The sequence below is a fragment of the Poeciliopsis prolifica genome, unplaced genomic scaffold, assembly GCF_027474105.1.
Source record: "Poeciliopsis prolifica strain line A6 unplaced genomic scaffold, Auburn_PproV2 SCAFFOLD037, whole genome shotgun sequence".
NCBI lineage: Eukaryota > Metazoa > Chordata > Actinopteri > Cyprinodontiformes > Poeciliidae > Poeciliopsis > Poeciliopsis prolifica.
In genome coordinates this window covers 3,899,718-3,923,166 of record NW_026562412.1, presented here as the reverse complement: position 1 = coordinate 3,923,166, position 23,449 = coordinate 3,899,718, and the positions used below count along the sequence as shown (strand labels likewise).

The window sequence follows — 23,449 nt, the reverse complement described above, 5'->3', positions numbered from 1 at the left end:
GATTAGCTGCACCTGCCTGAATTATTTTATTCTGATAATTCATCAACAATAGTCTGATTTAGTAATGGACTCCATGCAGGCTTTGAAATGTAACACGATTAATTGAAACCGTTTTAGCAGTACTGCAGAAGTCTTCCTCTTCTCTGCTCTTGTTGGCTCAAGCAACAAGAGCAACTGCTTTGCAAAAGCCAGTCAGTAGCGTGTCAAGTAGCTTCAAGTTCCACAGCTACATTTTTGTTCAAATGTCATGGATACGTAATTTGTAGATTGGCTGGATTTTTCTGAGTAATTTTGGGTAACAATCTACTGAAAAATGCACAAATACTGAATCATAAATGGGCCCTCAGCATACACATGCTGTCAGACTTAATCATTCTTTTTAAAGGAACATACAGGTGTTGATTGGAAGTGGCCTGAGAACAGAGCCTTGTGCAACCCCCATGTGATCTTTCATTCATAAGGTAATTGTAGGTTTAACTGTCAGTTATCTGACAAAAAGTAAGTCAGAAAAAGCCTAGAAATGTGAAATAGCAGGTGGAGTAACAGCGCAGCAGTGAAGCAGGAAGAAGAAAACAATGACAGCAGAGAGCTAACTTTTTCAGTTTAAGGCGCCTGCTGTAGTGAGGCTGGTTATGAGGCAGAAATAAAGGCTTTATTGGAACAGTTCATTCCTCACTTTGTAATCTGCCACTCTGTTCTGTACTTTGCTAAGCTGCAGGATTGACAGTAATGGGGCGGAGCAGCCCTGATACGTTTGTAATAATCTGACTGCAGTCAGGTTCCCTTCTATGCTAATGAGCCGGTGTGTTGTTGGTTTTGCATGGCTAATGGCACACACTACTAAGAGCTGTGTGCAAAGGAGAAAAAGAGGCTTTGCATGAGGACTCTGAAGGTATAGGAAAGCCAGAGAGGAGAGTTCCAGGAGATTGCATTGTTAGTCATTGGTGGAAAAAGAAAATTCAGTTGAGGCCTAATTCCCCCGTTAGATATGATCACAAAAGCTAAGGAGCAAGGCAGAAGAAAGAAAATTGCCTTTGAAAGTACAGCACAGATTTTTTTTTCTTTTTAAAAGCATGAATATAATGTGCTCCAGCACAGACATTAAATGTTCTGTCTATTAATTATTATTTTTTTTTAACTCATTTGTCTCTTTTGAATTGAATTGATGTATTTTCATCATAGAAAATATTTTTTTTGGATGGGTTTGTTTTGATTCCTCTGTAATTCCTAAAGAAAAATAATGTGTTTAGCAACATGTTCTGACTTTATTTACTGCGCAGTTTTCGGATTTACAGTCTCCCATGAAAACGCCAGGAGAAAGTTAGCTGCATATGTTTTTATTTCTGTTTGCGATCCATGCTCCAAGTTTGCTTTAGTCGACTTGAATCGATTAAACTTCTTGTCAGTAATTTATTTTGTGTGGAAATGCTTTGAAGCCTGCTACAAGTACTCATTCCTTCCTCTTCTCTCACCCTCTGCTTCTGGAGAGTGTGGAATTGTTGATAAGTCGTCTTGGCAGCTTGGCGGGAATAATCATTTCCCTCCAGATGTTGGAGCCTGGGAAGGAACCAAAAGGGGAGCGGTGACAGGGAGGAGGGGTAAAGTTGTGCCGGTACCACCAGTTCCAGCCCTGTACATGTAGTCAGCCGCTCCTCCGTTCCCCCTCTCTCTTCCCATTCTCGGCTCTGCACACACAGCCTCTGTTTCCCAGGTGGCAGCCAGGGCAGGCTGTGTTTACTGCTCAGGTAATTGGAGTAGTTTGGAGAGAGTCTGACCCTGGCCCTGCTGAGGCCTCAGAAATGTGTGTGTGCGTGTGTGTGTGTGTGAGGTTGGGCGTCTGTTTGTGATGACGGGCAGCAAGGCCAGGGAAGGAAAGCAGGCCTTAGCCAGTGTCAGGCCACTGGGGAGCAGACAAATTGGCTTTCACTATTCTTTCTGTCTTTTCTTGTCTCCTGTTCTCCAGCAGTCCCTTTTCTTTTCTCTCCATATCTCTCCATCTCCCCACTAACTCAAAGATGATCTTTCATTCTGCCTCTTATGCGTGCTGTGTGGGCCTTTTCTCCTCTTAGACTTATTTGTTCCCTTCCTTTTCATTCCGTTTTCTGAGCTCAGCTGCATTTAGTCACTCCTGCCAGATATGAGCAAGAAAAAAAACCCCACCCCTCGGCTGTGTCTATAAACATGAGCGAATTCAGCCGACCCAACCCAAGTGGCTGTTTACATCAGTTGGTTTGGCAAAGAGAGGGCCTGAAAGTGGAGCGTCAAAAGGGGCGTTTGGGTGCAGACAGACATTCAGTCATCTGTTTCTTGTTGTATTTCAAACGCGCCTACAGAACAAAGCAATAAACAAAAATCTCGCTTTAGCTGCAGTTTGTGTATGTATTCGTATTGTAACAAGCTTGGGTCAGAACAGGCATCAAAGTTAGGAACCTCAACAAAGATTTCTTGGAGAGATTTTTATCTGTTTCACATTAATGACCATGCTACTATCAGTTTTAGCAAAGTGGACCCCGCCTGTTTGCGGTTTAGTATTTCCAGATTTCTTGTGAAACACAACGCCAAATTGTTTGCCAAAAATTTGCTTGATTTGACATAAAGTATATCTAAAATATTTTGAAGAAAATTCTGTTTAGGAAGCTGAAATAAGAAGGTTTAATTCTACACACTTTTGGCTGGTATTTGTAATTTAGCCAGCCCAAGATCACCATTACATTTTCTTAGCGCTGATTGACTGAATGCCCAAGCTTCTGCGGCGGTTCACAGATGTTTTTCACTTTGTGTATTAAAATATATTAATGTACATTTGTTGTTTGAGCTATTGAAATTGGCAGTTTTAAGCACTTTTAGAGGAAGTTTCAAGTACTTGCGGTTGTCCCGGCAAATATAAGGGTCTCACTCTAATCAGAATATGGACACATGTCACGGGTTTTGAGTGTGTGGACTTTCTATTACACTTCCCACATTTGTCCCATATAATTTCTACCAAAAATAATAAAAGATCTGGTTAATGGAAACAAGTAAAACTTTACTATCATAGTCTTGTTTTAAAATAAGCATAAATGCAAGTGACATGTTGAACATAGAAGACGATAAATATCTCTAAATATATTGCTGTGCCTGCTTTTCTCTTTATTTTTAAATTGAAAAAAAAAAAAATTAAATTGAAAAAAAGATAGATATTGGTCCGTAATGTGCTCTTCACTACCTGCTGACGCAGGTGACTCAACAATTCATCAGCATACTGGATTTTAATGACTGCTTGTACGCTGTTAGATCTGTCTTTGATCATTTTTATACTTATATATTGGTGTGATTAATCAAATATGTTCTGATGAACGTCTCTCAACATATTTCTTAAACAGGTTTAAAACTCTAATATATTCTAGAACCATACATTTTAAAACACGTTTAACACAAAATCACCCAACCAAGATGGACCTAATTTGCGTCCAAATTCAGGCCATGGGACTTGTATGCTAAACACAGAAACATGGCAATGATGTAGTTTATGTCAACTGATCTCATCGCAGGCTTGTCTGGTAGGACATGGCTCACCTACTAAAGCCCATCTCCGTCCGCTTCCCTTCCTACTTCTCCCTCGTTCCCCTCCCCTCTTGCTTGTCTCAGATAGCTTTTACCGCTCTGCTGATTTCACAAATAGGCCTCATTGATTGAATCAGATTCTTGTGGATAGAGCGGCTTTATTGAGTGGCTTTTTCACTGATGGACAGCAACAGGAGGACGTGTATGTTTGTCACATGCACGCATGTGTGAACGGCAGGGAAAAGCTAAGACTTCCTCCCCTGAATCCCCCTCTTCCTCTAATCCAGCATTCGTCCCTCTCCCAGGTATTCAGCAGCCGCAGCATTACAAACTCTTGCGGGATTGCAACTCTGCCATCCTCTGAGTGACTGACATATTATGGCATCTGCATGCTGACTGAGAAGTATGTTAATTGTGACGACATCCTGGGCAAGTTGACATTAAACGGTTAACTGCTCTTCATGGTGGTGTAAAAGCTGTGCTTCCGCCCAGCGTACATGAGGCAACATGATGAAAGTCAGCCCAGCTTCTGCACAGCATAGTCGCCAGGATCATTGTTTGCTTTATGATCCTGTATGGAGTCACTTTGAGTTTGTCTTCTTTTCCTGAGAACCTTTCCAGGAGTCACAATACTCCTGGATGGGAGTGGGAGGGGAGTTTCACAGGACTCTCGCGCAATCCGTAAAAGCAGTTTAATTTAATTTGTTTGACAGAAAAAAAATCTGTATTCTTTACATGTTCCATTGTCTAAATCTACTTCTTTATGCAACTGTCTTTCCTCTTTCCCAACAAGAGACTAGTTGGAGCAGCATGGCCTTAAATAAGAGAGGAACTGTTGGTTTAATAATTTCACATCATAAATGATCTCATTTCAGGTCTAAAAACTCAATCCAATAGTATTGGCTGGCTTTGCTGGCACAGTTACTGAGCATGAAGCTGTATCATCTGCCCTCCACTGAGCCTCTCCACAGAGCAGCGCTCACCTCATCCTAGCTGGAGGATCTGCTCTCCCCCGTCTTTCTGCTCTTTATTTTGTCTCTCTCTGCTCTCAACAGGCAGGTTGCCACCTATACAGAGTAGGTTGGATTGGGATCGTTTTGTGTGTGCCTCTTAAACCCCTGCAGACCTGCACGTCTGTCATAATAAAATGCACATAGATGCACATAAGCTTCTCTAACATTTCTGCTGCTGAGCTTCTTTATTTTTCAGTTTTTTTCTCCCAACAACCCTTTAAATATGAAAACATTGCTGTGATGTTTGCTGTTTCTTTCTGCGTTTCCATTGGGCAGCAGGTTCACGTTCGTTGATACCCAGAGATTCCCTGCCATAATCCTTCTCATGCAGCTTTTTATACATCACCATGGCAAAGATAAATGTAGTCCCAAAAAAAATCAACTTGAGAAAGCAACGAATGTATTGTTGAGAATTTTTATGGAAACTTCTTATTCTCCATTGGCCTGGCCTACTTTCAAACAACTGCTGACTCTTTTCAGAGAAAACACAGAATGGTGTGGTCAAGGTGCGCTGGACTTTTTCATAAATAAATATTATAAAGATGCAATATAACTAGAATCATTGTAGTCAGTTATCTCTTTTGATGTATAAATTTGTCCTATATCTGTGTGGGATATAATTTTAAACAGCTATAAAAATCCCTAACTTAATTTAACTAAAATTAAGGCCTCAAAATCATTTAAAAAATGTTGCTCAGCCTAAACAAAAGTCATACATTTTGGCGTGACTGCCCTATTTAATTTCATATGTAGCTTTGTTTTTTTCTTGTGGGATATTTTTGTCTTGCAAAGGCATGTTCAGTGTGTTTTGTGACTCAGGGTGGTTGGTAGCCAGTTGCTAATATACCCCTTTTCTAGCTAGCTAGCTTTTTTTTATGTCTATGACAGGTAAGTGTAGATGTCTCACCAACTGGGAGAAAAGTGTTTGTTTTTGCCACTGGCTCACTTCTGTTGCCTGCCCTAATGAGCCTGTGGGATCCCCAAATTATCCCCTACTTTTGACATTTTTTTCAGTCTTAAAGTTTATTCAAGCTGGCGTTAAAAAGGCCTTAAAAAGTTGACTTTCCAAATTCTCTGGATACCCTGATAAAATGCTCCTATAAAAAAAAAAAAAAACAGGCCGATGTTTGCAGAAGAAATGAAGGCTGAATTCTTTAATTAAGAGGAAGTTGTTTCACAGACTAAACAGTATACAGCTCTCCAGCCTTATATTTAGTCAGGGGAGACCAGCCTCTGTCACTCTCTCTCTCACTGTGGCTGTGTTGACGAGGGGTCTCGAGGGAGGGCTTAACTCCGAGTCCTCCTTTTCTTCCCCCCTCCACATCCATTCTTTCCTCATCATCCTCTGAATGCGACACGCTGTTGCTGAACTACCAATTTGTCGAAGAGGCCCTCCGCTCCGAGACTGAATAGAGGAACGGAGTCAGCTGCCTTTTATTTCGTCGTCCACATGAAGATGCGGTTTGCGCACGGCGGCGCAACCAGTCCGTCTTTTTGAACTGAAACGTTTTCCAAAAAGATACAACAAAGCCACAAAATCGATAGTTACTTTTGGTTGGAGTGAGGTCAGTGAAACTTGCCGCGAACACTTTTGTTCTCCTCACTTTGGAAAATGATTCACATACCAGCCAAGCTTAAATATGATGCACTACCTGGGAAATTACAGGGGCTTTTGTGTTGTCATGGTTATTGAGTGTCTGGTAGCTCCAGGGGAAATGGAGTTTCAAGGTGCTGGGGGAGGGATTGAGGCGACGGAGGGAGAGATGGGTGTTAGGAGGAGGGCGGGAGGTTGCTATCTTAATTGCTTTCCGTGAATAATTTCAGTTCCCTAATTTGGCAATAATGACAGTGGCTGCTGCTTTTGTATTTATTTATCCAAACATTAATTGACAGGACTGACATTAGGTAGGGCGGTTATTGCGAGTTTGATTGCGCACAGGGGAGCAAAGAAAATTACAGTAATTATCATTCTGATATGGATTATGAATATGCATTCTCACACTTAATGTATCTGTCAGCATTTTAGCAACAACAAGCCACTCTGGAATGACAATGGCACTTTAGCTTATCCCCATCCATGTTTGACTAAGCCCTGTCCAGGCAGTTCTTGTAGAGAACATTAACATGTCGTGTTGAAACGATTCAGCGGCTCCATGGGAGCACATAAACGCCTGGCATGTAGGTTCCTTCACTGTGTTGGGCTTAAGACTGAAACGATTAATCGTAATTAATCGATTACTGAAATAATCACCAGCTAATTTAGTAATCAATTTGTTGTTAATTGGGGTATACAGACTCAAAAAAGGGCCCTTTGCTCAAAGAACAACTTGCGTAAGAGCAGTAATTAAGCCAAAACTGTATAAAAACTATATGTTTTCCAAATTTCCTACTAAGAACCTTTTGCTAATCAATTAATCCCAAAAATTATTAACAAACCAGCCACAGGAAGTTTTGGAAGTATTTTTTTAGCTGCAGATGCATCCTGTGCATTTGCAACGTTCACTAAAGGCAATAAAATTCTCCTTTTTTGAAAAAAAAAAAGTTGAATTTATTTGAATCTATTAGTATATTTCTAAAAGACTTGCATAGTTAAATAAAAAATATGCAGAATGTGCCATTTTTTATGTGATTCATTGATTAATCAGATTAATTTTTGAGTAACCCATTGCTAAATAATTGTTAGTTTCAGGTCTAGTTTGGATTAGTTGTCGAAATATATATATGAATGTATAAATATTTGTCTGGTTCTCTTTTTCAGGCTGAGGGTGAAGACAATTTGAAGAAGATGCAGCTGATGGAGCTGGCTATTCTCAACGGGACATACAGAGACAACAATGTCAAAACACGTAAGTCAACTGATCGGTCTATTAGGCAGCACACATGGCTAATACCTTCATAACACACACCATATATAACCAGGCCAGAAGTTTGTCTTACTTGTGAACTAACAACAGATTAATTTGTAACAAGATTTAGTGTTTTCACATTAACTTAAACCACAGCAAATGATTAACAAGCTTTCTAAACAATCAGATTGTTTTCTGTATTACATCCAGGACCACTTCTGTTTTTATGTTTCTTTCCTTCTCAACAATTATCCATTCATCCTTCCCTTTGTTATCCATAAATACATCTCCGTACATTGGATGTCATCAAAAACATAATTTATTTTAGTAATTCAGTTTTTAAAAGTGAAAATGATGCATTAATCAATTTATTATACCAAAATGTATAATGTTGAGATGGCATATAAAACCCCCCAAATTAATAGTCAGGGATATTTCACCTCTAAATAAGATGGATTAAGGTAACCAACAAGATTAATATAAAATTGAGTGGAAGGACAAACTGTGGTAGAAAAAAAGCACATGATGAGGTCCACACCCCATGCGTGATTGTATGGTGTGTTGCTAAATATTAAAAGTGAGTCTATTTTTCTTATGCAAGTTCTTGAAACTTGAGCAAGTGTTTTGCAGTGATTCTCAAGGTGTGAATTAATGCAAAATGAGCCCAGACCAAGTATTGAGATCTTTTACATTGCAGTAGATGGGCTCTGTGTTTAATAGAGCAACATTACTGTATTAAAAGCCTTGTTTTTTTTTCTAATTTTCTGAAATCTAATTATGGGTTTTCATAAGCTCTAAGCTGCAATCATCTGAATTAGCTCTCAAAATGTGTCCCTCTTGTAGTGGGTTCACTTTTTGAATTGAATTACTGAAATAAACAAACATTTGAATGATATTTAGAATTTTTTGACAGGCCTCTGTACATCCTCCTCCTCACCTGTTTCCATCCGCTTGATTCTGCATGTCAGTCACATGGTTTCATTAACATTGAGCTTTTACGCCAGCCAGTCCAGAACCTGTGCATGTTTTATTCTTTGTGATCTCTGCTTTCATTTCAGATGGTGCTAGAATTAATTATTTTGCACATTTGCGCTTCAATCTGTGAAATTTGCATTTTAATTGACCAATTTAAGCATTTATTTCTTTCTTTTGTGGTGTTGCATTAAGCTAAGCATCTAACTGCAGTCACAGAAGCACTTGATTTATTTAGAAAACGGCTAAAAAATGTTTTTCACATCCAACAGAAGCTGACTGCTAACAATCCATTTAAATTGATCTGCAATATGTCGCAATATCAACCTTTGTGTGAAAACCCCACAGTGTTTCTGCTGTGGCTGTTTTTATCGGTGTTGTCTGCAGTCATTTCTGTTGTGTCTGTACCTCACTGTTCCCATTAAGGTTGTAGCTGCTGTGGTGATGGGAGCGCGTCCAGTGGGTCACAGCTGTATTTTGTGCTTTTTCTGTTTTGGTGTGGGGAGGGTTTCATTCATTTTTTATCTTTGGCTGTGTTGATTTGTTGTATTGATTACATTTTTTTGCAACAGACTGTCGCTTTTGTGGTTCACCACCATGATCATTGCATGAACTAATTTTCCTTTTTGCTCCTCTCCTCTTTTTGTCCTCTCCCCTCCTCCCCCCTTCCTTCCCATTCACCTTTCTTTTCCTCCTTTGTGTTTCCGCCCTTCTTCTGTCCATCTGTGATATTGATCGACCACGCTGCACTTTGTCTTCCTTCTTTCTTTCTGCGCCTGTCCTTTGCTCTCTTGCTTATGGCAGCCCCCCTTGCGTTCTCTCTTGCAGCAGCGGCGGCGGCCGCTCAGGGCCCCCGCCTCATAGCGGCCCCCGCGGGTCAGGTGTTGCCTCCGCCGGCACTCCGGCCCCCAACGCCGGCCGGGGCCCCCATCATGAACCTCATCCGGCCCACTCAGATGGCCGCTATGCTGCCCAACGGCACCCCCACCTTGGTGCCTCCCACACCAGACGGCGGACTAATCTACACCACCCCTTATGAGTACCCCTACGCCTTGGCACCCACCTCGTTGCTGGAGTACCCCATCGAGCACAGTGGGGTTCTAGGTAAGAGAGCCTGGGGGAGCTTGGGTACAGCGGCCAACTTTAGCCAGCCTGGACAGGAGGGCAGCTTGTTTTTCCCCGGAATCGGGGTGCTGGACGCAGCTACCATGAGCCACAGTCAGGACTTGTTGAAAGGTAAATATGTTGTGTCCACCTGAAGATAAAAAAAAAACAGATACACTCACAGGGTGGATGTGCTGGTGGAGCTCTTGGTGATTGCTCATACGGACACTGCAATATACTGAAAGGGGGACAGACGTTACAGTGTGAACGCTGGGCTGTTGAAGTCTCTTTTTACTCCAAAAGTGAGCTTATTTCACTGTTTTTAGTTTCACTCTGGCCAAACAAATCCGCTCTCAGGTTTACATTGCCTCTTCTCTGCAAGGTTTATAGCAGAATCTGCCTCAGTATGAAGTGAGGCACACTGACAGAAACACACTTTCTTACATGCAGCCTGCTCTCTAACCTTTTCATGCACTGGCCTGGAGGCATATTCAGTCTGGCGGCAGATCCCATCGGATTTCTGCAGCTTTTGAAATCATTTCTGCACGCTGTTCTCCGCGGGCAGGCCTTGATGCCTAGAGACCGTCCCTCTCTCGCTCCCATTGGGGATGTTCATTAAATTCCTCCAGTATGCCCTTTTTTCTCCCCTCTCCCTTCCTCACATCGTCTTAGCCTCACCCCTGTTAAACTTGAGCTTTCTCTGCTTTTTACCTGACATCCTCCTTAGTTTCTGTCAGGAGGGACAGTTAAATATTTAGCTCCACATATTATTCTTATTCTCAATGGTGCTTAAAGCTCAACACATCTGCTACCAAAGAGACATCTGTTGAATATTCTGACATGTGCAGCATATGTTGTGCTAAGGACTGTTGGAATGTTGCTCCCAGGTTGAGACAAAAGAGCCTCTGTCAGTTTGTGCGGATCTCTGTTTGACACAAACTCCTCTAATGTCTCTTAAGATCTCATGCCGGGAGCTTTTTTTGTGTTTTTTTTTTGTAATTTTTTTTAGTTGACCCGAGCGTCATAGGTGCCGCTGGGAAACATGTGTAGAACAGGCAGGGACAGCTGACTGGCTTTTCTCTCTTTAACTTTCAGGGTTACACCAGCTTAGTGCATTTTATTTACTCACACTATCGATCGGTGCCTTCAGCAACACACACCTCTCGCATTCACACACTCTCACGGATGTGGCTCTGCTTTATGCAGTTCTGTATCCAGGCACTGGCAGGTCGTCGGCTTCTTTAGAGTTGTGCTCAGTGAATGTGAAAAGTTTAGACACCCCTGGGAAAATGAGAAACGGGTCAATTATTTCAGTGGAAAACAGGCCATAAATTGTTTGGAATAATACTATAATTTATTCCATACTATAATAAAATATAGTATGGAAATAACTTTATTATTAGTTCTATGCTCTGTGTTTTTGCATTGACGTATCGACATGGCAACATTTGTTCACTCGTCTTTGCAAATCTGTCAGATTGAGAGAACATTTCCTTTGCACAACCTTCTTCAGGTCTGTGTTTGGACTGGGCCATTCCAGACTTCAGTCCTCCTGTGTTGAAACTTTTCTTTTGTTCCTTTGGATCCGTGCTGTACGTCGGGCTGCTGTAAGTCGTGTGCTTTGGCTCTTGTACACTAATTGTTTGGTGTGTTTCAGTAAAGTCTTGCATATTTCGCTTATTATTGAGCAGACACAATAAAAAAGGCAGGAGAAGTTTATTTGTGGAAATAATTGTTTGTGCTTTCATCTTGGACACCCTGGTGCAAGTGGAAATTCCTCTTCCTGTTACTGAATTTGTGCCAACATTGACTTGAATTTGGGATTTTTTATAATTCTTTCCATCTTGACTAATTTTCAGCACGAGATTAAGAAGAACAGGCCCAAAGTATCACGCAGCCATCACCGTGCTTCACTGTGAACATGATGTTCTTTTGATGATGTGAACTGTAGGGTTTGGCATTGAGCACAGTTGGTGGAGTTTGGATATAGTGGAGTTTGTAGATGAACATTTAGTAAAGATTCTAAGAGTTATGAATGACTGCAGCTGGATATCTCTGGTTATCTTGAGATTGTTTGATCAAAGAGGCTTGAAACTTTGGAAGTATCAGCATCGCAAGTTATCAGAAAGAATCTCACTGATTGCAAACAGAGCAAATGGCTGATGATCCAAATGAGTCCCCAACAATACCAACATGTGCATTGTTTTGTTTGCATGTCTTAAGGTGTGAGTTTTTGTGTAACTACTTAGGAAGCTGAGTAAAGGCAACACTGTAGGTGTTAGAAAGACATAAAGCCACATTCAAGAAAATGTTGTGAAATTATTTGTTTTGGTGTCATTACTTTAAAAAAGAAAGCATAACCTGTTTTCAGGGGTGTGTAGACTTTTTAGATTCTTTGTAAACCTTGTCACAACAGTTTCAGAACAACAGTCTTGTTGAATTTGGACCTCAATATGACGATGTTTTCTCTGGGAGACTTTCTGTTTTTGCTTTTAATCCCTGCACACATCACTTTTTTAATAACTCTTGCACGTCTTGCAACACGCAAACAGTTTGTTTGTGTCATGCATATGAAGCCGTGTCAACCTCTGCAGCAGGGGGAAAATCAGTTGTGACAGATATAGGTGGAAAATGACTGGCTGTGCCGTCAGTGAGCAGATTGACCAGAAGAGAAATGGTGAAAAGCTGGAAGGAGAAAATGAAGGAGAGGTGGAGAGGCAGGTGGTGTCTGCCACGATTCAATTACCATCAGAGCTGGATTGGATTTCCCCACCTTTCAAAAATAAAGAGACAAATTTCTCTCGGTTCCCTTCTGGATCCCACAGGGAGATTCACATTATTCCTGTAGACAGCCCAGCACCCCCTACTCTTTACCACCCATATATCTTTGAGCACTGTGGAAGTTTAGTACTTAAGTTATACAGTTTTTAAAGCAAATCTCCAAAAAGATGTATTATTTTTTTTCTACCAAGTTTTTCTACTTGTAAAAAGAAAAAAAAAAGATATATGTGTTGTGTATATGTACCATAATCTGTATTATGTTAATTGTATTGTGTAATCCAAGCATTATAAGTCCTAATGGTTGAAATGTGAATGTTGTTACTGTAAAAGATGACTGTTTTTTTTTCCTTCCTCAAAGTGAACGGTTTCTAACCTTGTGGACCTGTTACAATCTAGGTGCAATGGCTACTAAAGTGAGACGGCATGACACGCGGGTCCATCCTTACCAAAGGATTGTGACCGCTGACAGAGGTCAGTTTAGTCTCCTAGCTACATTTTGCTATTGACTGATGCATTTATATGAATATTATGCCTATTATGCCTCACTGCCTTAGTCAGAAACTTGTACATTGTCTGTATTGTACTATATTTTTTTTGTTTTCCTCCCCCACCTTACCTGCCCTATGCAGAGAATCTCAATAAATTAGAATATTGTTGAAAGAATCATTTATTTTAGTAAGAAAATTAGAAATTTAAAGCCTTTTATTATTGTGATCCATTACACACAAAGTGATGCATTTTCAGTGTTAATTTCTGGTAGTAGTGGGAAATATGGCATAAAAATAAAATCTCAGATGTTTTAATACCGATTTATGATTTTAATCGCCCTTATTTCAATCATCCCTTCAGTGAATTGTATGACAGAGTATTTAGGCCGTTTATTGTTTACTTATGAGAATTAGTCCTATTATCAGCAATTTTATTAGGAAAAAAAAGCTTGGTTATTAGGACCAACTGAATTATTTTTTCTGCAAAACAGACAGTTGTTTGTGCAATAATTTCCAAGTTTGATTCTGACATGTTAAATTATAAAGATTTCTATAAAGTGTGATTTGGAGGTGCTGCTACCCTTCCATTCAATTGTCTTATTATTGGCAATAGCTATTATGGCTAACACTCAAATAAGTGAAGTGACTATCTGCTAGGCAAATATTAAAGCCACACGTAATCTGTGTATATATTTTATTATATTTTCATTCTACCAAACGTTTTTCTTCCACTGAACTTTATGATAATGTGGTCGATTTCTGTCTTCAGATGCGTTTCCATTATAAATGTGCACAAAATTTGGCAATATTCTCACAAAAAAAGAAAAATACTAATCCCATTAAACAAAAAACACAATTAAAATCACACGTGAATAAGTTTGTCCATGCGATAGGTCATTAAAAACTGCCGCACTATGACACTGTACTACTTACTGTCATCTTCTCCTTGAAGATTTTCCACTGCAGTTTTGTGAAATAATCCAATTTCCATAAGGACAAAAAAAACTATCTCACCCTAGAGCCAAACTTATCAAAAAACAAGTTTTCAAAATTGCTGTGTTTTCATCAGTCGGGTTTAATTTCAAAATGTTAACTTGCGTAATTATATGGTCAATAGAAATGCAGCTAATTTATTTAGCAAAAAGAACATAAATGAACAGTATGTCACTTTGTGTGTCATGAATCAATATGTTTCTTTTTTTTAATGAATCACTGAAATAAATGGTATCCTAATTTATTGAGATGCACCTGTACGTCCACACACCTGCTAAATGGTTGAGTGTGGTATGCACATTTTGTTTACATGTAGTACTGAACAGTGACAGTGTGTGTTTAAGTCAAAGCTCAGGCAAAAACGATCTTAAGAGATTTGGTTCAAGCAGCTGTGAAGCTAAAAGAGATGAATAGTTTGCAGGCAGTGTTTAAGGTGTAGAATGACATTCCTCTGATGTGAAATTAGAGCCCCCCAAAAAACGGAGCAAGCTTGCTCCTATCCATCATTTACCTCCTCTGCTCATAAGGAGCAAAGACAAAGGGGGAGCTTTTCTATCCTGTATCTGAGAGACGAGTAGCTGCACTGCTGCCAGCCGCCATTTCACCTACAGGATATAAATTTCTTTATTATTTTTCTAGAAAAGATAGACGCGCGCAGACATTAGCTGAGGTAGCTTGCGTTCTCTGCAGTGTATTGCAAATATATTGAGAAAAAAAGCTAAATACTTTTTTTTAATATTTCAGTTGTACACGAGGTACTGTCATTTTATATTTGGAACATTTTATATCAAATGTATTTATGGTTTTGTGTATATTTATATTCTATAAAAATATACTGCGAAATAAAGAGAGAGAGAATCAGAAAGCATTGATTCATCTATTTATTGCACCTCGTAACTAGTTATTTTGATCAGCTTACCACTAATCACACTGTTTGTGAAATACACTAAAACACTAGATTTTTGTTAATTTCTTTTTCTTTTTTTAATTAATTAATTAATTTAATTTTTTTTGGTTCGGCTTTTCTTTGCTTCTGTTTCGTGGTTTCGGGGGCAGTGTGCGCTTAAATTAAACCAACCGCCTAGCAACCTGATTCAGGGGGTGTGGCTTAGGCTAGGTTCACCTCATAGCAGCGGGTGGGGGAGGGGCCACATGTGAGATTGCATTCATTTTATTGTTAAAATGATGTCATTCCAGTCTCTTCTTGCTGACACTAATATCCTTTCTATCTTTTTTTGTTTCTGTTTGTTTTTGTTTTTGTTTCTAACCACCTAGCCGCCACCGGCAACTAACACATGACCTTCTGACCTCTGAACTCTTCACCCAATGACGAGCCGCCCCAAGCCTGCCTGCTGATCAGTTAACTGGTAATTGCCTTTTGCTAGCCTCTCGGACGCAAGTGGCAGAGAGAGAGGCGCCTGCCCATACAGTTACCCTAACACGTTCTGACAAAAAGATAGAAACCAACGCAGACTCTTCACTGAAACGCAACAAAAAAAAAAAAAAACACACAGCTGTGGATTATTCATTTTATTTTTTTTTCCTCTGTTCATTAGTTCAGTTCCCATTCTTTCTCTTTCTTTTTCCTCATGAATCACGCACCGGGCGGATCTGCTTGTGGTATTACTCATGAATCTGCACTGAATTATAAAGCAATAAAGAACCCCGAACCCACCCGCCTTTAATTACTCTGATTAGGTGACCTCACTCGCTCTCCATCTCCAGTCTGAGAAGCAGACCGTTTTGGTTTCGGAGGGGTCCCCCACAAATTGCCCCAGAACCTTCCTTTAGCAACACCCTACCTGCCCCGCCCGCCCCTCAGACCCCCGTCTGCCACAGCGGAGAAAGAAACAGAAGGAACGGGAACGTTCACTTGCATTAACGTGTTTAATTTCTGTCATTTTTTTTTTTTTACCGACCCCCCCCAAACATGTATTTCAGTTGTTGAGCTTGTAATTATGAGCTGACACATTCTGGGTGTGCCCCTCTAAATGGCTTTCTGTCTGTTTTTTTTTTAAAGCATGGCTAAAATGATTGCAAAAAGAGCTTTTTTTATGATTTATGTTTTTTTTTTTCTGTCTTGATTTAATGCTTTTTTTTTCTTTTTTTTCACTTTTATTGTTTTAAATTTTTCAGTTCAGATTGAACTAATTAGCTTCAGTCTCTGAAACAAAGCAGGTGGTTATCTCTGGAAGTCAGAACAGAGTTTTAGCGTTTGAGGCAGGAAAACAAAAGGCGTGATGGGAGGGGTTAGTTTGGGTTGATGGGTCTGTGTGCGTGTGTGTGAGTGTGTGTTTTTGATTAATACTACAACGAAAGTGGGGTGAGGCTTCGGGGACGTGGGCCCCATCCACACTACGTCCACTATCCAGTGCCTGATGTATTTAGAAGAATATCTCGATGAGTTAGCTGAGCTGTGATCACAAAGATTAAGACAAAAAAAAAAAAAAGTATTGTGTGCATATTTAGCCAAAGGGTTTTCAGTGACTAATATATCTGCAGTTATGCAGCTGTTTGGCAGAGGGCTCTCTTTGTGATTTTTAGTTTGGGTGTCTGCCTTCAGCTGGAACAGGAGTTTTACCCCTTCCTGCTCAGTTTTATTTTCCTGAGGTCAAAACAGGCAATTAACACTAAAATTACATGCTACTCGATTATAGTGAAGTGCCAAGGGAAAAGACACTCATGACAAGCAAGAGGTTTATTGTTTCTGTTTGTTGTTTTTTTTGGCCAATTTTTGCAGATTTATTCCTACTACAGTGGATTTTTTTTCTCCTTTTGTTCCGTTTAGTTTTAATTTTTGTCCTCTGTGTTTTGTGTGTGTAAGTTGGGGCATGAGGTCGACGTAATCCTGACCTTTCTGCATATTATTCTTTTAATTATTTTACTAATGAAACCTAACATATGCCAAACCATCCATAAGTGCATCCACAATGTGTCACACCTCCCTCTGATGGTAGTCCAGCTTCTGAGCCCACGATCCTTCGTTTAAATCTCAAGAAAAAATAGGATGTGAAAGCCATGCCTGCCTGTTCAAATTGCTTTATACATACGTCTTATATATATATATCTATAAATATATATAAATATATAAAAATGTAGATATCTGTCAATGCATATAAAAATACAGATGAGAACAAAAAATAGATAATTTTACAGGGTGCTGGAGATGAGAAAAAATCTATCTATTTTTGGCAATTTTAGCTTTTGATACTTTACTTGCAGTTATAAAATAATGATAAAAAATTAACAAAAACTTTTTCCGACAGAGGAAAACTGAACGCGAGTGGGTGAGGAGCCTGGAATCTAATTGGGAAAAGGAAAGACTAAAGCAGTCAGAACCATGGGAGATCAGAGCGAGACAGGATCAAATCAAAGTGCCTTATCAACAGTGGTTTCTGTTTTTTAGTATTCCAGTTGTGTTTTAAAATAAAACCAATTTAAAAAAAAAACAAAAAAAGGATATCCAGCACCCACCAAGATGGCGCAGAGAGGAACGGCAAGTGTTACACACTCGGAAAAAGTCGAGCTGGGCCTCCGTCGCTACGCCGTGGCGCCGCCCAAGTTACTCTATGCAAAAAGAATAGCAGTCGTTCTGACCAGCTAAAATATGTGCCATGGTTTTTGTCTTCCTGAAAATGATTTTAAGTTTTTCTTTTCCTTCACTTGATGGCCCTTTACTCTGCTGTACGAGCAGATCTTTTCTTCTAATTTAGATTTTATTGATGATATGACTTATTGTGTTTTTAAAGTTTTTTATTTTACTTTGTATGTTGAACAAATTGAACTGCCATTAGCAACCAAGTAGTCTGCCATGAGACGCTCGGATGATGAGCTGAGAAAAATACGCAGCGTTCAGGGAAACGAACGGGAAAGTGTTTGTTTTAACAGCGTCATCCGGTCCACATATCTCCGTGTCAATTTGACAACAAACTATCAGTACAGTAATGAGATTTCTAATGGACAAAGGAAGCGCTGGGTAATGAAACAAGCACCTGCTTCACAGTCAGACAGTTTCCAGTTATTGAAACGACTGACAGCTTATTGCTGAAAGGTGAAAAAAAAAAAAAAATGAAATTGAGAAATTCTTGGATCCAACAGAGCCGTCGGCAGTCTGTTTTCTCTCTCGCTGTTACACCAAAAGGTCAATGAATTATTATTACTTTCTTTTTTTTGTTTTCTACTTCAGTGTTATTATTTTAAATTGAAATGCAATATTAAAGTGGAGAAAGAGATGGCAAATCAGCATCTGACAGTATTAAGAAAATCCCCTCTGCAATGTTCCACCATGCTGTGTCATTGTGAAAGGCTGGATAAGTCCATCAGGTGAAAGGTTGACTCTATACCTACCGTATTCTCTCTGGCCTGCCTACTACATGTATGATAATGTAATTAACAGCCATTGTTACAGGTTTATAATGTATTTTTCTAATCTCATTTTATATGTATATTAATCATGTTTCTGAGTGTTTTTTTTTCTTAATTTTTATGAAACCCACAGCTCCCCCTGCCCTCCCATCACCTCTTCTCCATCTCAAGCTGTCTCCTGTGGGGAGTTTTGCCTTCTTCTCTGTTAGATTTTTGTTTTTTCTTGCCAACTCCCAGCTTGTTTAACTCATTAGCGACTTTATTAGTTTCCTTGTCATAAGTATTTTTACATGCTTGCATTTAGTTTTCATGGTGTATGCTGTTATTTTTCTTATTAACCTCTTGGCATTTATTTTAATAAAACATTCTTAGTAAGAATTTTACTAACTTGCTGATATTTTGTCTTGTGTTTTTAACCTGTTTCATGAATGTTATTACCCTGGTCTGGTTCACGGACTAACACGATTAAAACCAGCGTATGGCCACGACCTTTACTCACCAACACATGGGGACACACACACGTATATGCACACACACACACAACCTAACTCAGGGGTGTCCAAAGTGCGGCTCCAGGGCCATTTGTGGCTCTTAATTGATTTTGTTCAAGAATAATACAAATTTGATCTGTCGATGCTGCAAAAAACAAAATCATACCAAGTATAATTTTCTCACGATGCAGAATGTTAAATGTGGCACAAAACATGAGTTTTTTCAAAACAAAGCTTTTTTATAACTAAACAAATTCGACTATTACTGAAAGTGTTTGTTTTGACTTTACTGCCCAAATCAGCTTTTATTTTATTTATGAAAGTTGGCGAAATCTATCAACAAGTGTTCTTCAAGCTGGGAATAAACTTGTTGAAGTGAAGCCAAAACAAGTTGAAAACTAGATTCCTTTCCTTTAATACAGCAAACATGAAAAATGTTCAGTTCTGAGCTTTTTACTTTTGACTCTGTGATTTTGTGACAAAAAGTTTGGACACCCCTGACCTGAGAGGAGAGAGCACGGTTCGGGTGGGATGGTGGTCACTGCTGCTGTCACGCTGCCTGCTCAGTTCCAGCACTGCTGCTGCGTCCGGCCGTCTCCTTTATGGACAAATCTTAGTCCTCCTGTCCCTCTGTGTCACTGAACCCTGCAGGAAATGAAGGCGAGTGAAAGCGACATGCTTGTGTCAGGGTTTGCAGTTTTGAGTCTTAAAAAGCTGCACAATGTGGATCTCAAAAGTGTCAAGTTGCTTGATTTTTGTGACTTTTCTCAATCATTGCAGAGGGTATTCTACTTCCACTGTGACCGATATCCTGTGCAGTTTAGCTGAAAATAGGCTAATCTGCCTCTGAGAAAGCCAACAGCAACACAGGAAGCTGCAGAACCACAACTGATTGTTTCCTTCGTTAAAACTGCTTTTCCCCCCCGACAAAAACATTGCAACATGACTAAAATTAATAATAAAAGCTGATTTTATGATCTGATTGATCTAAAATTAAATCTGTGGGTCACATTTCTAATATTTAAACATCACAAAATGAATGTTATTCACACAGTGAAGCATGGTGGTGGTGGCATCAGGATCAGGGGTTCCTTTTTGTCTTATTTTCTTCTGATAGAGCTCCAAATAAGTCATTTTTGACCCAAAACCTTCAGGTGTTTGCTACAAAGTTGAAGATAAAGAAGAAATTTATATTTCAGGTTGACATTGACTCCAAACTAAAAACATGTTTTTAGTTTAGTTTAAAAATCGGAACTTTAAAAGCCAAAATCCAGAAATAAATTTTGTGCCACCTACCAACGAGGACGGAATGCGCCTTTTAAATTGAATAGTTTGTTTTCAGCTAAGTTGTTCAGGTTATTTATATTATTAAATGCAGTAAAACTTTTCCTGGCTCTTGTTATTTTCCGCCATAAAAGCGGCCTCTTTCTAACTGGGACGTGTCCACTTTTAAGAGCCGCTCTAATCCCCGAAGATAAAGCTTTTCTCCTGCCATTAGTTACTGCAGCACTCATCACAATCTGTTCAAAAAAATACTTCACATTAGTCATCTCAGAGGGATTAAAGTTACTGTGAACGTGTTGGGCAGAAAGCCACATCAGCACACATTTATTAAAAAAAAAAAAAAAAAGTTATTTACAGCTGACACTCTGAGCAGATTTATGGAAGACGGTCTAAAGCCGGCCATTTTTGTTGTTCCCGTGGGAAGGGCGGCGTTACAGTTATCTCCAGCTGTTGTCTGTTCGACGAGCACTTCTCCCCGTTCAGCTTATTGACGGAACAACTACCGCTGGGCCATTTGGGAGCATCTATGCTGCTTAGACACACACCAGTGCACCGTGCCAATATGAAGCACTCTGGGATCAAAACAAGCTCAGTGTTGCAGACTTTCAGTGGAAAATGTTTGGCTTTCAGCTGGCCGCCACTTATTGTTTTTCTGGTAGTTTTATTCTTCTTTTTTTTTTCTCCATTTGAAGCGCCGCCAGTACTGCTTGTTCATTTCTCCTCCCTGGGTTCACGCAGCTTTTTTCCTCTTTCCACTAATTCGGGGTATTGACACTGACTCAACCAAACGATTAACGATATTAATCCTGATTCCTTAACACAACAAATGGCACTTCCGGAGTTATTTTGTTTTACACTCTTTTCTCCATTTTTTTTTCTCCCCATTTCACTGCAACAATAACCTCGCCATTAAACGCGGTGATTCCTTTTATGTCTCAGCAAGAACAAAACAAAAACATCAGAGCTAACATCTCTCCTCTCTGGAATTAACATTCAGATTGTTGCTTTGATCTGAAGACGGATCAGCTGCTTTAAAACTTGTGAGCAGAGGCAGGGATGTGATTACAGGCAGCAAAATTGTTTTTTTTAAATATTTTTTTTATGGATGTAGGGTTGTCAGACTTACTCGTCTCTGGTTGGTTCTTAGTGTTTTTCCTCTTCCGTACGACACCAAGCGACTTCAGCTCAAATCCGTCCATTTTGTTCAGATCAGAGAGAATTTCTGATTTTTGTGAAGCACATACAGATGCATCTCAGTAAATTAGAATATTATAGAAAAAAATATTATTTCAGTAATTAAATTAAAGGGAAATTCATATTTATATAGATTAGACACAGAGGGATACATGTCAACCAGTTAAGTGTGTTGCTGTTGATGATTACAGCTGGAGAAAAGTGAACTCCTGTGTTGACTTGATAAAACCCAGTGGACTCCAATATGACTGGATTCCTCATTCAGACGCTGAGACGTTACGTTTTCAATTAAAACCAGAATCTAATTCAGCAAAAGTCCTTGTGATTATCCTCCAAACTCTTGAATGGAAATTTACCTGACTCTGTTCTTCCTTCCACTAAATTTTCCATTCATATACTTGGATAGCACACTCTGTATTCAGCCATCATCTTTGGAAGCTGCTTTTTTGTGGCTCATTCTGCAGCTGCACTGCAAATACACAAAATTTTATCAACTATTTTGGTCTAGTTTTTAAAGCAAATATCTTATCACGCTTGAAATAAGACAAAACTAAACTTTTCAGCCAGATGTAGGAGTGTGTTTTAAGTCAATACTTTCTTAATATTTTTGAAAAATTACTACTTCCTCTGGCAGATTATTTAACTTATAAAAATACTTTTTTTTTTGAGTGAAACAATCTGCTTTTATCCTTTAAGGAATTATCAACTTAAAACCTATTTCTTGCTGATGAGTTAATTATAAATTAGGTTTATCTTCTACTAAGACTTTTGCACTAGAAACTAAACCAAAATACTTGGTAAGATTTTATATTTTTGCAGCGTGCAGTTGCCTGTGATCGAGTACAGGTTTTCCTTCCACTCAACCTTCCAATAAGTCATTCTCGTCAGCCAATGCATTTCTAATTTTTAATGTTAATTCTTTCATTGTGAATTTGCTGTAATCCATAATCAACAAAATTAGAACGAATAAAAGTTTGAAATAAGTCGGTCTGTTTTTAATCTATAAAGTTTGTGAATTTCCCCCTTTTCAAATGAATTGCTGAAATAAATAATTCTTTCAATCATATTTTAATTGCGCTTTGAATTAAAAACTGCCTAAGGTGTTTCAGTTAGATTGTAGAAGTGCCTCTTTCTCTCAGATTTGGAAAATATATATTTTTGTACTTTTTTATTATTAATGAGCTAATTTTGGTCTTTCCCTTTATCTCACAAAAATGTTTCAGGGTAATGTGTAAATATATTTTAAACTGGAAGGGAATTCCACCATTAAACGTTGAATTTCTAGTTTCTGTTTGCACCGCTGAGAACCGGTTTCTTCTTCTTCTTGTCTGACTGGACCACAGTGTGCAGGAAACGGCGGTTTGCACACTGCTGCCGACTCTGGTGCAGATCTCAGTTATTTTCGGGGCATTTAAATGTGTTCACCTACCAACAATCGTTGACCTTTTCTTCTGTTTAACAAACATTCCTCTGTTCAGTCAGACTGCAGGCGAACCCTCCTGGGTGGTTAAACAGTGAAAGCTAACAAGATTCAAAATGGAAACAAGTTTATCCCCACTGGATTTTACTTTGTCTCGTTTTTATAACTGTGATGAATATGCAGTTAAAAGTATTAAAAGCCTTTCAGAAACCTATGCTAGCATGACTGTAAACTGCTAGTTTCCTATTCATGTAGTGGTGCACTAATACCTGGGAATTATGTTTGAGTTTGTATGTGAAGTAGCCTTTATTTGTGTGTGTTTTCTTTTGTTATTGAAGGTATTAAATTCAGAGGTTGTTCAACATGTATTGCCACTTTTTGTTGCCCACTTTCCCTCCAAACAAACAAACAAAAAAAACCTGAAGTGTGCAATAAAAAAAACATATTTTCAAGCTTCACTCTGACTGCTCTACCTGGACTGATGATTGCTTCTTTATCCGTGACATCCTGTCTTTGAATTTGCTCTAAGATTTCAGGTAGGTGAAACACTTCAACAGGGAATTAAAGGGAAAACAAAAAGCTGACCTTAAGAGTTCAGATTAAATGGAGCCTTTTTCTTTTTGCCTTGATAAAGATTTTCTCCTTCCTATTTTTCTGGTTTTGTACCTTTAGCAGTCATATATCAGGCTCAAAGTTAACAGAGCAGTGTTACCACTCTGCAAGATCAGCTCAAATGAGGCTGAAGAGACAAAGGTGTCATCTCATCTTTGCTGCATGCAGCAAAGTCATAGCAGAGGTCAGCCACTCGCTAACAGCCTGAATGAGCTGGATGCTGTTTATGCAGAGCCCTGCAATCATGTTCTTGTTCACCCAACTTTTCCACATTTTGTCACATTGCAACCTCAAACCTGAGTGTATTTTATTGAAATTTATGTGTTGGACCACAGTGTTTTTT

The 23,449-nt window shown here is 39.2% G+C and overlaps 1 protein-coding gene across 6 annotated transcripts in view; it reads left to right on the top strand.

Moving 5' to 3' along the window:
• The window catches only part of qkia (QKI, KH domain containing, RNA binding a), an 82,880-nt gene extending 59,928 nt beyond the window's left edge, over window positions 1–22,952 (top strand). Inside the window, exons 5-8 of one of the 6 annotated variants that reach the window (XM_055053492.1) lie at window positions 7,315–7,402; window positions 9,179–9,478; window positions 12,656–12,730; window positions 15,016–22,952. In XM_055053492.1, the coding sequence (XP_054909467.1) occupies window positions 7,315–7,402; window positions 9,179–9,478; window positions 12,656–12,730; window positions 15,016–15,032 (480 nt within the window). In that variant the 3' untranslated portion in view covers window positions 15,033–22,952. Of the gene's footprint in view, window positions 1–7,314; window positions 7,403–9,178; window positions 9,611–12,655; window positions 14,609–15,015 lie in introns of those variants that run through there. The other 5 variants (XM_055053488.1, XM_055053493.1, XM_055053490.1 and 2 more) reach the window with 5 other exon arrangements.
• Window positions 22,953–23,449: the final 497 nt, after the last annotated feature.